At 51.7% G+C, this 13,187-nt stretch overlaps 1 protein-coding gene across 1 annotated transcript in view; it reads left to right on the forward strand.

The window, feature by feature from the left end:
- The first annotated feature begins 6,096 nt into the window (after positions 1-6,096).
- The window catches only part of NPC1L1 (NPC1 like intracellular cholesterol transporter 1), a 41,266-nt gene continuing 34,175 nt past the window's right edge, over positions 6,097-13,187 (forward strand). The window contains exons 1-3 of the mRNA XM_061593351.1: positions 6,097-7,637; positions 8,603-8,708; positions 9,480-9,647. Coding sequence (XP_061449335.1) covers positions 6,097-7,637; positions 8,603-8,708; positions 9,480-9,647 — 1,815 coding nt within the window. The remainder of the gene's footprint in view (positions 7,638-8,602; positions 8,709-9,479; positions 9,648-13,187) is intronic.

The raw sequence follows: 13,187 nt of genomic DNA on the forward strand, positions 1-13,187 counted from the left end.
AGTCACAGTTGTCTTCAGTTGAGGAACCTTCCAAATATGAGAGGATTTGGAAAAAGGAAGTTAAAAGGGTCAAAGTCAAGAAGGTCAAATCTCTCTAAATGCTTGCGAATTATTTTAAACCACAATATTACCTCAACATACATGGAAGAGCAGGAAATGTACCGCTAGGGCCAAGAGAATGTCTCCATGGTTAACATGTAGAGTCAAAGAAGCTAACAGAGGCAAAAAGGCTTCCTTTAGAAAATTATTCCTACTAATAGCAAGAAGGCTTTCTTCAAAAATAGAAGTCTTGTCCAAATGAGGAGAATAAAAAGGAACACAAACTCTGGCAAAAGAAATGAGAGATGACAATAAGGGATGCTAAAAAGGAATTTGAGGAGCACATTGCTAAAAACAGGCCAATAACAAAAGACTCTTTAAGTACATTAGTAGCAGGAGACCTTCTAGGGAGCTGGTTGGACTCTTGGATGATGTGGGAGTCAAAGGTGTGCTTAAGCAGAATAAGGAAATTGCGTGAAGGAAAGTTGAATGAATTCTTTGCATCTATCTTCACAGTAGAAGATATGGAACAGATTCCTGTGCTATAACTATTGCAGAATGGAAGTCTGAGGAACTGAGGCTGATAGTGGTGATGCGAGATGAAGTTCTAGGCCTAACATTCACTCAAGAGTTTCAAAGAACTCAAATAATAATAATAATAATAAATTTAATTTTTGTGTCGCCTACCTGGCCGAAGCCACTCTAGGCGACGTACAAACTAAAATTCAGTAAATTACAATACAGATAAAATACAATAAAATCAGTACAATCATTAATCACAGCAGCATGAAATCAGTTAGGGCGATCAATAGATAATAAAATATCCCAAAAAAGTTAGCCCTCCCCGGAATTCCTGAAGGCCTGTCCAAAAAGCCAAGTTTTTAATGCCCAGCGAAATATATCCAGGGAAGGGGCATGGCGAAGATCGAATGGGAGGGAGTTCCAGAGAGTGGGGGCCGCCACTGAAAATGCCCTCTCTCTAGTCCCTACCAACCTAGCTGTTTTCGTTGGTGGGACTGAGAGAAGGCCCTGTGTGGCTGATCTGGTTGGGCGGCTTAATTTGTGGTACTGGAGGCGCTCCTTCAGATAAACTGGGCCGAGACCGTATAGGGATTTAAAGGTTAATACCAACACCTTGAATTGGGCCCGGAAAACAACTGGCAGCCAATGTGGGTGAAATAATACTGGCGTGATGTGATCACGGCGGTGGCTGTTTGTAAGCAACCGAGCCGCCGCATTCTGCACCAGTTGTAGTTTCCGGACCGTTTTCAAGGGTAACCCCACGTAGAGCGCATTGCAGTAGTCTAATCGAGAGGTGACCAAGGCGTGTACCACCAGTGGGAGCTGATGAATAGGGAGGTAGGGTTGCAGCCTCCATATGAGATGTAATTGGTACCAAGCTGCCCGGCTCACTGCCGAAATCTGAGCCTCCATGGACAGCTTGGAATCAAGAACCACCCCGAGGCTGCGGACCTGATCTTTCAGGGGTAAACTCACCCCATTAAACTGTAGGTCAACAGCACCCAACCTCCCCCTGTCACCCACAAGTAGCACCTCGGTCTTATCAGGATTGAGCTTCAGTCTGTTCCTTCCCATCCATCCACTCACGGATTCCAGGAACTTGGACAAGGTCTCCACAGCCATCTCTGGTGAAGATTTAAAGGAGAGATAGAGCTGCGTGTCATCTGCATATTGATGACATCGCAGCCCAAAACTCCTGATGATAGCTCCCAGCGGCTTTACAGAGATGTTAAATAGCATGGGAGAGAGGATAGAACCCTGTGGCACTCCGCATGTGAGGGGCCAAGGGTCTGAAACCTCATCTCCCAATGCTATCTGTTGATGCCTGTCAGAGAGAAAGGAACGGAACCACTGCAAAACAGTGCCTCCTATTCCCAATCCTTCCAGGCGATCCAACAAGATACCGTGGTCGACGGTATCAAAAGCCGCCGAGAGATCCAGGAGGACAAGAAAGGTGGATTCTCCCCCATCTAATGCCCTCCTCATATCATCCACCAGAGCGACCAAGGCTGTTTCAGTACTATGTCCAGTCCTGAAACCCGATTGGTATGGATCCAAATAATCCGTTTCATCCAAGTGTGCTGCCAACTGGCCAGCCACCACTCGCTCAATGATCTTCCCCAAAAATGGCAGATTTGAAACGGGGCGAAAGTTGTTCAAGACTTTGGGATCCAAGGAGGCCTTTTTCAAAATAGGTTTTATAATTGCCTCCTTGAGGGCTGGTGGCAAAACACCCTCCTTCAAGGATGCATTTACCACCGCCCTGATCCCTTCGCCTAATTTCTCCCTACATTTCATAAGAAACCATGATGGGCAAGGATCAATCAGACAGGTGGTAGGCTTTACCGTTGAAAGCACCTTGTCCACATCCTCAGAAGGGAGAGGCTGGAACCTATCCCACAGAACCGGACTGCAATTGGTCAACTCTGGATCCCCCACTGCATACACAGCGTACGGAATCGAGTTCTTCAGGTGCTCGACTTTATCAGCAAAGTGCTGATCTTCTAAAAAAAAGTACGTAACTGGTCTCTCAGATCCGCCTCCGTACCTGAGGATCAGAAAGTGGACAATGTAAAAAGAGATCCAGGGGGATCTGAGAAATTACAGGCCAGTTAGCTTAATGGCTGTTTTGTGGACACTGATGGAAAGCATTCTTAAATGTAGTTACCAAATATATAAAAGAACAAACCTTGCTGAAGCAGAACCGGCATGGCTTCTGCAAGTGTAGGTCCTGCCTCACTAACCTCATTAGAATTCTTTGAGACTGTCAACAAGCATAGAGGTGATCCCATTGATATCGTGTCCTTGGACTTTGAAAATGTGCTTGACAAAGTCCCTGAGTAAGCTTAGCAGTCATGGAATAAGAGGAGAGCATCTCTTGTGTATCAGGAACTGGCTAGGAAAAAGGAAAGAGAGAGTAGGAATAAATGAACAAATCTCCCAATGGACGGATGTAGAAAGTAGAATCCCCCAAGGATCAGTATTGGGACCTGTGCTTTTAAATTTGTTCATAAATGATCTAGGGTTGGGGTGGGGATCTATGTTTGCTACTGACACCCAATTCCGGATGGCTAAAACAAAAAAGAATTGAGAAGAGCTGCAAAAGGACCTTTCCACACTGAGTGAATGGGCAGTAAAATGGCAAGTGTAGTTCAATGTGGGCTCATGTAAAGTGATGTACTCTGGGGCAAAAAGGGAAAAAAACCTTAATTTCACATATATGATCTTGGGGTCTGAACTGGTGCTGTCTGACCAGGAATGAGACCTTGGGGTCGTAGTGGAGAGCTCGATGAAGATGTCGACTCAGTGTGTGGCAGCTGTGAAAATGGTGAATTCCATGCTAGGGGTCATTCAAATCTATGACGTGACTACACTTGGAATCCTGTGTACAGTTCTGGTTGCCTCGCCTCAGAAAGGATATTTTAGAGTTGAACAGGTTTCAGAAAAGGGCAACCAAAAGTCACTCCATTGTTCTTTTCTGAATGTTTTCTAACTCTACAATATCCTAGGTGAGGTGAGGTGAGCAGAGCTATGCACAGTATTCCAAAAGCAGCCACACCATAGATTTATATAATGGCATTATAATATTGGCAGTTTTATTTTCAATACTTTCCTAATGATCCCTAGCATGCACTCATTCACTCAGTTTGGAGAGGTCCTTAAGATCTATTCTAGATCATTTATGAACAAACTAAAACACTCAGTTGAAAATACCAGTCCTTAGGGAATTCCACTTTCTACATCCCTATAATAGGATAATTTATTCCTACTCTCTGCTTCTTGTTACTTAACTGGTGGCTGAGCCACAGGAGGATCCTTCTCTCTTCTTCCGTGACTCCTAAGTCTACGCAAAGGTTTTTCAGGAAGTCCAAGCACACAATGTCAACAGGATCCCCTCTGTCTATATGCTTCCTGCAACTCTCGAGAACTCTAATAGGTTAGCAAAACAATAGAAAAGTGTCCAGCTGTTATGACCTAAGTCACAGCGTTTCTGCACAATGAAACGTGTGTGAGGGCTGGTTGTAGTAGGTGGGGAGGCAGATGATGGCCTGTCGGCACCTTACCCCTGGGAGGTGCTGGGGTGCACAAGGGTTGCTGCTGTTCTAGACTCATTATTGGGTAACCTGGAACAAAACACATATGAGTATTTATTTGTTAAGAGTTGTAGTGTTTTGGCACCTGCACTGAACAGAAGAGATGAGGCCTGGTATTATGAAGGGACTGTGGGAGGACTGTGAAATGGTAGGTACTCACTGGGGAGCAGGGGGTGTAGCTGTCCGGGGTCTTGGGTCCCTCTGTCTGCAGTGTCCTACAAGCCAATCAGCATGAAAGGGGAATGTGTTAGCCACTGAGAAGGATCTTCTAACATGCTTCCTTGTCCTTTCCTGCTGATTGGAGCCAATCAGAGTGAGAAGTAGCTGACACACTCCGTTCTATCCTACTGTTAAGAATAGTAGAGTTGGAAGGGGCCTATGAGGCCATCGAGTCCAACCCCTTGCTCAATGCAGAAATCCACCTTAAAGCATACCTGACAGCTGCCTCTTGAATGCCTCCAGTGTTGGAGAGCAGCAGCTTTTAACTTTCCATTTTGGTTTAGCAGCCTGGCACTGATAGGAGAAGGGGCCGGTGTGGGCAGCTGCAAGCACAACCATTTTACTTCCCCACAGTGCTTCCGGACCCAACACAGTGTGTCCCAGACGCGTTGTGGGGGAGGCGGAGAAGATGGCAGTGGCCATAACTATCCGGATTGGCCCTTTCTCCTATCCATCCCAGGCTGTGGATTCTTTTCAAAAAGTTCAAGCGCATGACGCACGTGCAAAAGGGATGCAGGATCATCAGTCCTGGGGGGGGGGCATGGGGGGATTTGGGTCCTGCCACTTGCCTCACCATCCCAAGCGCTGCCACTGGGCCTGCCAAGCTGGGGGACAGTGTCTGGGCAAAGGTTATCTAGCTTCATGGGTGGGTCATTTGAAGACAGGCAGCAGCGTAAATCATCTTAGGCAGGTATTTAAGTCAGTGCTGCTTTTTCTTGTAAAAAAGTGTTAAAAGCAACGCGCAAGAATAAAAACAGTAACAATGCATCATAAAAACAGCAACGGGTCATAAATTTACTAGAAAATTTATGCTCTTAAAATTGTAGAAAATGAATGTGGAAGATTGAGGGGGGTGAGTGAGAGTTTGGTTCTCTTCCCTGAGCAGTTGCACTTTTTCCTCAAAGTGCTTTGTGTGTGCTCCCAAAAGGCAAGGAGCCCTCTCCTCCCCTCCCCTCCCCTGGAGCTCCCGCTGTAGAGCTCCAAGTCATCCCATGCAGTGTGTCAGGCACCCCTCCCCCAGTGCCATGTGAGCTGTCATTGGGACTGTGTTTATATCCTGACAGAGCCATATGGCCGCCCTGGGCTCTTGCTGGGAGGAAGGGCAGGATATAAACAAAACGATAAATAAATAAATAAAATATGGTGCTGGGCTGCGTCTGGAGTCCTCCCAGGCCAATGTGGGGGTGGCCAGGGAGGGGGTTGTGCAGGAGTTCTAGGTTGGGAATGGCTTCGTTCCAGTGGGGCATATTCCCCTCCAGCCTGTCCACTTGGGTGTGATGGCCATTAGTGGGGGGCACTCCCTTCCAGGCCATCCCCCTTCCATCCGCAGCGTTCTACATTTGGGGTCCCTCTGCTAGGAAGACTGAAGTGGGCATACCTTTGCCAGCTTGGCTATCCCTGAGCAGACAGATGGGTTTCCACTGCTAGGGTGGGAGAGTTCTGCCAGGGTGGTGCTGGTGGTTCTTGATGCAAAACACTGTAAGAGGTATTAAGAATTAAAAGCAATAATTAGTTTGGATTTACTTGTAAAGCCCATGACCTACTTGCATAGGCTTTGCGCTTCACAGGTTGGGAAACACAGAACCCCAAAGTGCTTAATGTATCCTGGATGTGAAGCTTGTTGCATGAATGGGAAAACAGGGATGAGGGTGGTGGGCAGACCTTGAACTCTCCGCCGCCTTCCTACTGATCTGTTCTTTCTTTTCCTTCTGGGTTCTCTGGAATGAAGGCGGCCGCTCTGACAGAAATCCATCGTGCTGGGTACTGTTCCTTCTCTGGAGAGTGTGGCAGGAACCCTGAAATCAGCGCCAGCCTGCTTCCACCATTCGTGCCGTGCATCTCCAACACACCAGCCCAGCAGCTCAATGGCTCCCACCTCAGCCTCCTTAGGACTGTCTGCCCTACACTATTCGCAGGGATGAAGGACACCTATGCTTGCTGCTCTGAGTTCCAGTTGCAAAGCTTGCAGACCAGCCTTATGATGACCCAGGGTGTGTTGTCTCGCTGCCCGGCCTGTTTACAGAACTTTGTCAACATTTACTGCCAGAACTTATGCAGCCCAAACCAGAGCCTCTTCACCAATGTCACCCGCTACTTCAACCACACCGCCCAGAAACAGGGCGTTCTTGAGTTCCAGTGCTACTACAGCCAGCGTTTTGCAGATGAAGCCTACGATTCTTGCAAGGGGGTACGGCTGCCAGCCACTGGTGGCTATGCCATAAGTGCCATGTGTGGCATGTACGGGGCCACCTTGTGCAACAGCCAGCGGTGGCTGGACTTCCAGGGAGATGTGAGCAATGGGCTGGCTCCTTTGGCAATCTCTTTCCAGCTTGTGCCAGGCAGCTCTGCTGCCAACATTGGGAATGGCATTGTGCCACTCAATGGAAATGTCTGGAAGTGCAGCGAGGCCATGAACAACGGGAGTGGGGATAGATGCTCCTGCCCAGACTGTGCCCAGGCCTGCCCTGCTGCCCTGCCTCCTCGTCCTGCAACCCAACCCTTCAAAGTGGGAGAAATGGACGGGGTCCTCTTGGTGTGCACCCTCCTCTTCTGTGGGCTCGTGCTGCTGTTTGGGGCTTTCCTGCTGTGGCGAAGCTACTCCTCCTCTGGGAAGCCAAAGGAGCAACGACTGGAGTGGGCAGTGACTGGGTTGACCTGTTCTGAGAAGGCAAGCCAGGACATCCATGCATTCCTGGACAGGATGTTCAGCGCCTGGGGCACGCTGGTGGCCTCTCATCCCATCAAAGTGATTGCCATCTCGGTGCTGGTGGTGGCAGGACTCTCCAGCGGGCTGGTCTTCATCAAGCTGACCACGGACCCTGTAGAGCTCTGGTCCTCCCCCGGCAGCCGGGCCCGGCAGGAGAAGGCCTTCTACGACCAGAACTTTGGGCCCTTCTTCAGGACCAACCAGGTCATCCTGACCACACAGAGCCGCCCCAGCTACACCTACGACTCTCTCATCCTGGGACAGAAGAACTTCAGTGGGGTCCTCTCCAAGGAAGTGCTGCTGGACCTTCTGGACCTGCAGACGAGGCTACAAGACATCGTGGTCTGGCCCAGGGAGCACAGCAAGAACATCTCCCTGGAAGACATCTGCTATGCACCCCTAAAGTCCCACAACACCAGCCGCTCTGACTGCGCTGTCAACAGCCTGCTGCAGTATTTCCAGAACAACCTCACTCGCCTTAATATGACAGCCGAGCAGACGCTGCACGGCAAGACCGGCACAGTGGACTGGAGGGACCACTTCCTGTATTGCGCCAAGTAAGGGTGGGCTTAGTGGTCATCTCCATGTTTCGGGGAGACGATCGGGTGGGTTTGTTTCAGCCATGTTAAGCTGGGGGCGTCCCACAGACTGCCCGCCATGGCAGCCTGGCCTCCGCATCCCAAGGCAGGAGGGCTTTCCCAGGAGCCTGGCTCCTCTCCTGGCACTGGGAGGCAGCAGCCAGAGCCAGCCGTTGCCAGCCACATCCTGCTGGCTCCTGTTCCCTGCTCTGGACTTGCTTCTGTCTGCAATTGCAGAATTGCTTGGCCACAAACAGCTTTGCTGTTTGGCTGAGTGGCACACCCCTGCTTTGCAGGCAGAAATTCCAAGGTAGGCCTGAGAAAGACCCCTGTCTGAAAGCCGGAGGGCCCTGGTGAGTTGGGGTCAGCCAGGGCGGGAGCCTTTTTCCCTCCGCGGACCAGACCCTCATCTGGGCCCCCTGTAGCAGGGGGTGGACCTCCCGCCCCCCTGCCAAGCTCTCTTGCTTGGTGGCCCCCAAGGCCCAACAGCCAGCTGGTCTGGGAACCGCAGTGCCAAGGGTTTTGCCTGCCCCACACCTGGGGCTTTGAGAAGTGCCAAGGAGTGCCAAGAGGCTCCAGCAGGCGGCTGCTCTTGGCGGGCACTGGCTGCACGTGGGGATGATCCAGCGGGCGGCATCCATTAGCACTGTGAGGCTCCTGCTCGTGCCTTGGCAGCTGTGTCCCACACGGAGGGGCAGGCGTGGGACAGGCGGGCGTAGTTTGGGGGAAATGGCCGTACAGGGCACATTTAAACCCCTGGTTGGCCGCATTTGGCCTGTGGGACTGTCGCACAGGCAACGCTGAGCTGGTGGCCTGACTCTGTTCAAAGAAGCAGCCCCTTCCCTTTCTGATCCCAGGCGGCCTTCTTGGCTGACGGGGGGGGGACTGGAGGGACCCTCCCCGCCGGCCCTCACAGCTGTCCTCCCTTCCCCTTCCCCTCTTAGCTCACCGCTCTCTTTCCAAGACATCACCCAGCTGCAGCTGAGCTGCATGGCAGACTATGGCGCCCCCGTCTTCCCTTTCCTGGCCGTCGGAGGTTATCCAGGTAGGGTGGAGGGGCTTGGGCATCATCTGGGCTGCTGCCGCTGCTTCTCTGCCGTGCCGGTGCCTGCCACGTGACAAGGTGCTGTGGCTGCGAGGCGGCAGAGTCCGGGGGTGGCTGAAGGAGGGTGCAGCACCACTTCTAAGTGGCGGCCCTCGTGCAGGGTGGGGTCGGGAGAGGTATCCTAGCACCAAAATCCTTGCAGTGCCATCGCCTGGTCCATGTTTCACGTGTGTGTGTGGGGGTTATAACTCCATCTCCCTGTCCCCCTGCCCCACCCTTGCAAGGCCTTGTGGGCAAAGCCCAAGCCCTGGCCGAGGCCATCCCAGCTGAGGCAATCCCAGCTCGGTCGGGCCACGAGTCACGGAGGGAGCAAGGGGAGGGCCAGGCGGCAGGGGGGCAGTCCCTGCTTGCGTTACAGGCTTTTCCTGGCAAAGGGGAACTCGGGGAGACTTGTGGGTCCACTGGGCGAGAGGGTGGGGGAGCGAATGGCTAGGAGTTGCCAGCCTGTGCCACCCTGAGGCAGGATAAGGCCCTCCAGATACCCCACCTAGTCAGGCTGAAGGTGCCACCTGAGGGGCTCAGATCACGTGACCTTCCCCTCCCTGGCAAAATCGCCAACTCTTCAGGCATTCCTGGCACTTGGGTGCAAGAAAGAAAGAACAGGCGGAGGGTGGAGCAGCTGTGCCTGAGGGGTTGGGAGGACTCTGGGCTTGCCTGGGCTGCGTGTCCTCCTCCTCCTCCTCCTCAGTGACCTTCTTGTCTGCCCAACAGAGGAGAAGTACTCAGAATCACAGGCTCTCATCCTGACCATCTCCCTGAACAACTTCCCCTCCAGTGACCCTCGTTTTGACTTTGTGAAGCTGTGGGAGGAGCAGTTCCTGAAGGTTGTGCAGGAATTCCAGCAGGAACACGCGGACAACTACACCATGGCCTACATGGCTGAGGTATGAACTGCTGCTGCTCCTACAGGGCTGGTGTCCCTCCCCAAGGGTGGGTGCTGCTGCTCCTGGGCCACGGGAAGGCTGGCTGTAGATACCAGCCACGTGAGGCCCCAGTGCGCAGCAGTGTGCGCAACACACCTTCCTCCCTGACCTATACCACAGGTGCTGCCAGCCTCAATGCTTCCCACAGCCCGATGGCCCCAGAATGTCAACGAAGGCCAGGGGGGCTGCCCGGAAACTGTAGGGGCCTTCCTGCAGAGCTGCTGCCTCATCGGGGCAGGCAATCCTGGCTCGACGGTCCTAATGGGGATTTCCCCTAAATCCCAGAAACAAGGAATTGCTTTGACAGTAGCTAGAAAGAAAATAACAACATGCTCTAGCTGTTACAGGTTTTATTAAAGTAGCACTTTAAATTTAGCTGAAAAGTGCCATCCTGGGGAGAGAGAGAGCGAGAGAGCCAAAATGTCTCCTGTATTGGTTACCAGGATAACGAGGATTTCTTACCCGCATCTTCATCATAAGTGTTGGAATTCTATTGAGTTGCGTAGCAGAGCGGAGAGTTTTGAGCGAGCTTATGTGTGTGTGTTTGAATCTTTGCTAAGATTCTACCTTCCCTGCAAATTAGTCAAGAGACTTTAAGCTTTAAAACAAGAAACAACTACTTTATTCTGGAAGTACATGCTTGATAGGAAGGAGTTCTATATCTAGCTAACTAGCCATGTTGGAGCAGTCTGCACTGGTCCCAGTGCAGCTCTCATGCTGGTTGAGAGAGGAAGACAAAGGAAAGATGTCTGCTCCCCTCTCAAGAGAGAAGAAGAAACTGGGAAGGCAGGAAGGAACTGAGATCAACATCCTTTGCATATCAGTCTAGCAGGAAGGGGAGAGACGGCAAGGATCAAAGGACAGGTATAGCCTAGCAACCAAGAGGTCTCCCTAGCTACCCTTTTTAACCCCATGCAGCCTCAACCCACCAAGTTGGAGCTGAACCTCATACATTCCAACAATGAGGTCTCTGCGGTGGGTTTCAGCAATGTAAAAATCCAATATTCAAATGGGTTAAAACAATTTACAGTCAGAAGAATAGGGTGGGCCCTCAAAATAAATACCACAGGGGTCAAAGGGCAGCAGGGTAAAGAGGTGCATCTTCAGCATTTGGCAAAAGCTGTACAGTGAGAGTGCCGGACGCACCTCCATCAGGACTGGATCCCACAGCTGAGTGGCTGTGGTAAAGAATGCCCTCCCTGGGCCTGCCACACTCCAAACTTCTGAGCATAGCAGAGCCACCAAGAGGGGCCCTCTGCTGTGCTTAACACCAAGAGGGGCCTAAATCATTTAGGGGTTTAAACACTAATGTGAGCACCTTGAATTGGGCATGGAAACAAATTGGCACAAAGTGCAGATGCTTATTTGAGTTTTAAATGGAACCTCAGCTAGTAATCTGCTCGCTGCATTGTGGACCAGTTGAAGCTTCTGAGTTGAGTTCTAGGGCAGCCCCACGCAGAGTGTGCTGCAGTAATCCAAAAGGGGGCATAGCTGCCAAACAGCCAAGCTATAGCTGGAAATAGGCTCTCCTAGCAACAAGGCCCCCTGAGCCTCCAGTGAGTGACAGTGCTGGATCCATTAGCCCCCCCCCCAAGCCATGGCCCTGCTCTCTCCAGGGTAGCGCAACCCCATCCAGAACAGGCTGCCACCCCACCTCTTGTGCCTCGAGAACTCTGAACACATAACACCTGTCTCACTGGCCCACATCCAGCCCATCACCACTTCAAGCACAGATCCACCTCTCCTGCTTTGGATGGAGGGTGGGGAGAGAGAGAGAGAGAGAGAGAGAGAGAGAGAGAGAGAGAGAGATCTGCAGATTGACACCCCACTCCAAATCTCCCAAAGTCTCAGATGGACATTAAGTAGCCTGGGGGACAAGGTGGAGAGGCCTGATCAAGCAACTGTGCAGTCTGGAAATGCTGCCGGCTGGGAAAACAAAATTTCTGACTCTGACCCTGCCCTTAGAAAGGTTCAAGATAATACCCAGAGCCTTGGTCCAAAGATGACCTATTTCAAGGCTCTCGGATTTCTTACAACAGCAGGATGTGTTCCCCTCATAGTAGGTCAGGGAGGGGGATCCAGGTGGCTCCCATTAGTACCATAGAGGGCAGAGGGAGATACGGTATGGGGGGACAGCGATGTTATTGGGTGAGAGGGATATGCAACAGGACGTTGGTTGCCCCCAAGCTGTCTCACCATTCAAATAACCTGGATAGCCACGGTGTCAGTCCCCCTGGGTTGAAATTGCTGCTCATAAATGCCAGGTCGGTGAATGGTAAAACAACGGCCATTCAGGACTTGATCCTGGATGAGCACGCCGACCTGGCCTGTATTACTGAGACCTGGTTGGATGAAGCTGGCGGGGTTAATCTCTCTCAGCTCTGCCCATCAGGTTTCTCAGTGCAGCAGCAGGCTAGACCTGGGGGGCGGGGAGGAGGAGTCGCAGTGATCTACTGAGATACCATCTCCCTGACCAGGTGCCCTGTCCCGCAGTGCTCTGGATTCGAGTGTGTGTATTTAAAGCTGAGCGGCCAGGACAGAATAGGGATTCTCTTGGTGTACCGCCCACCCCGCTGCTCAACAGTCTCCCTTCCTGAGCTAACCGGGGTGGTCTCGGGGTTGTTGCTGGAGTCCCCGTGGCTTGTGGTGCTAGGGGACTTCAACATCCATGCTGAGACCGCCCTGTCAGGAGTGGCTCAGGACTTCATGGCCTCCATGACAACCATGGGTCTGTCCCAAGTAGTAACTGGCCCCACTCATGCTGCGGGTCACACTTTGGATCTTGTTTTCTGTGTGGAGAAGGATGATGGTGATCTTGGTGTGGAGGATCTTTTTTTGGCTCCCTTGTCATGGACAGATCACTACCTGGTTGGGTTTAGACTCACTGGGACTCAAAACCTCTGCAAGGGTGGGGGACCGATTAGGATGGTCCGCCCCAGGAGCCTGATGGACCCAGATAGGTTCCTGAGGACTCTTGGGGATTTTCCTGCCACCTTGGCAGGTGATCCTGTCGAAGCCCTGGCTGACCTCTGGAATGAGGAAATGGCCAGAGCGGTGGACACAATCGCTCCTTAGCGTCTCCTCTCACGTAGTGGAGCCAAACCTGCCCCTTGGTTCACCAAGGAGCTGGCGGTGATGAAGCAAATAAGACGGAGACTAGAGCGACGCTGGCGGAAGACTCGGAGCGAGTATGACCGAACATGGGCTAAAGCCTATTTGAAGGCCTACTCCATGGCAGTATGGACAGCAAAGAAATCTTTTTTCTGTGCTGCCATTGCATCTGCGGGGAGTCGTTCAGCGGAGCTGTTTCGAGTGGTTAGGGGTCTTTTACATTTGGACCACCGAGAGGATAATATACACTACTCAACAACCCGCTGTCAAGAGTTTGCACGACATTTTGTGGGTAAAGTCGCTCAGATTCGCTCCGACTTAGACGCTAGGATTGATACAGTCTCAGGGAATGTAACTTTGGCACCTGCCTGTCCAATATTGATGGATTCT

The sequence above is a fragment of the Rhineura floridana genome, chromosome 12, assembly GCF_030035675.1.
Source record: "Rhineura floridana isolate rRhiFlo1 chromosome 12, rRhiFlo1.hap2, whole genome shotgun sequence".
Taxonomy (NCBI): domain Eukaryota; kingdom Metazoa; phylum Chordata; class Lepidosauria; order Squamata; family Rhineuridae; genus Rhineura; species Rhineura floridana.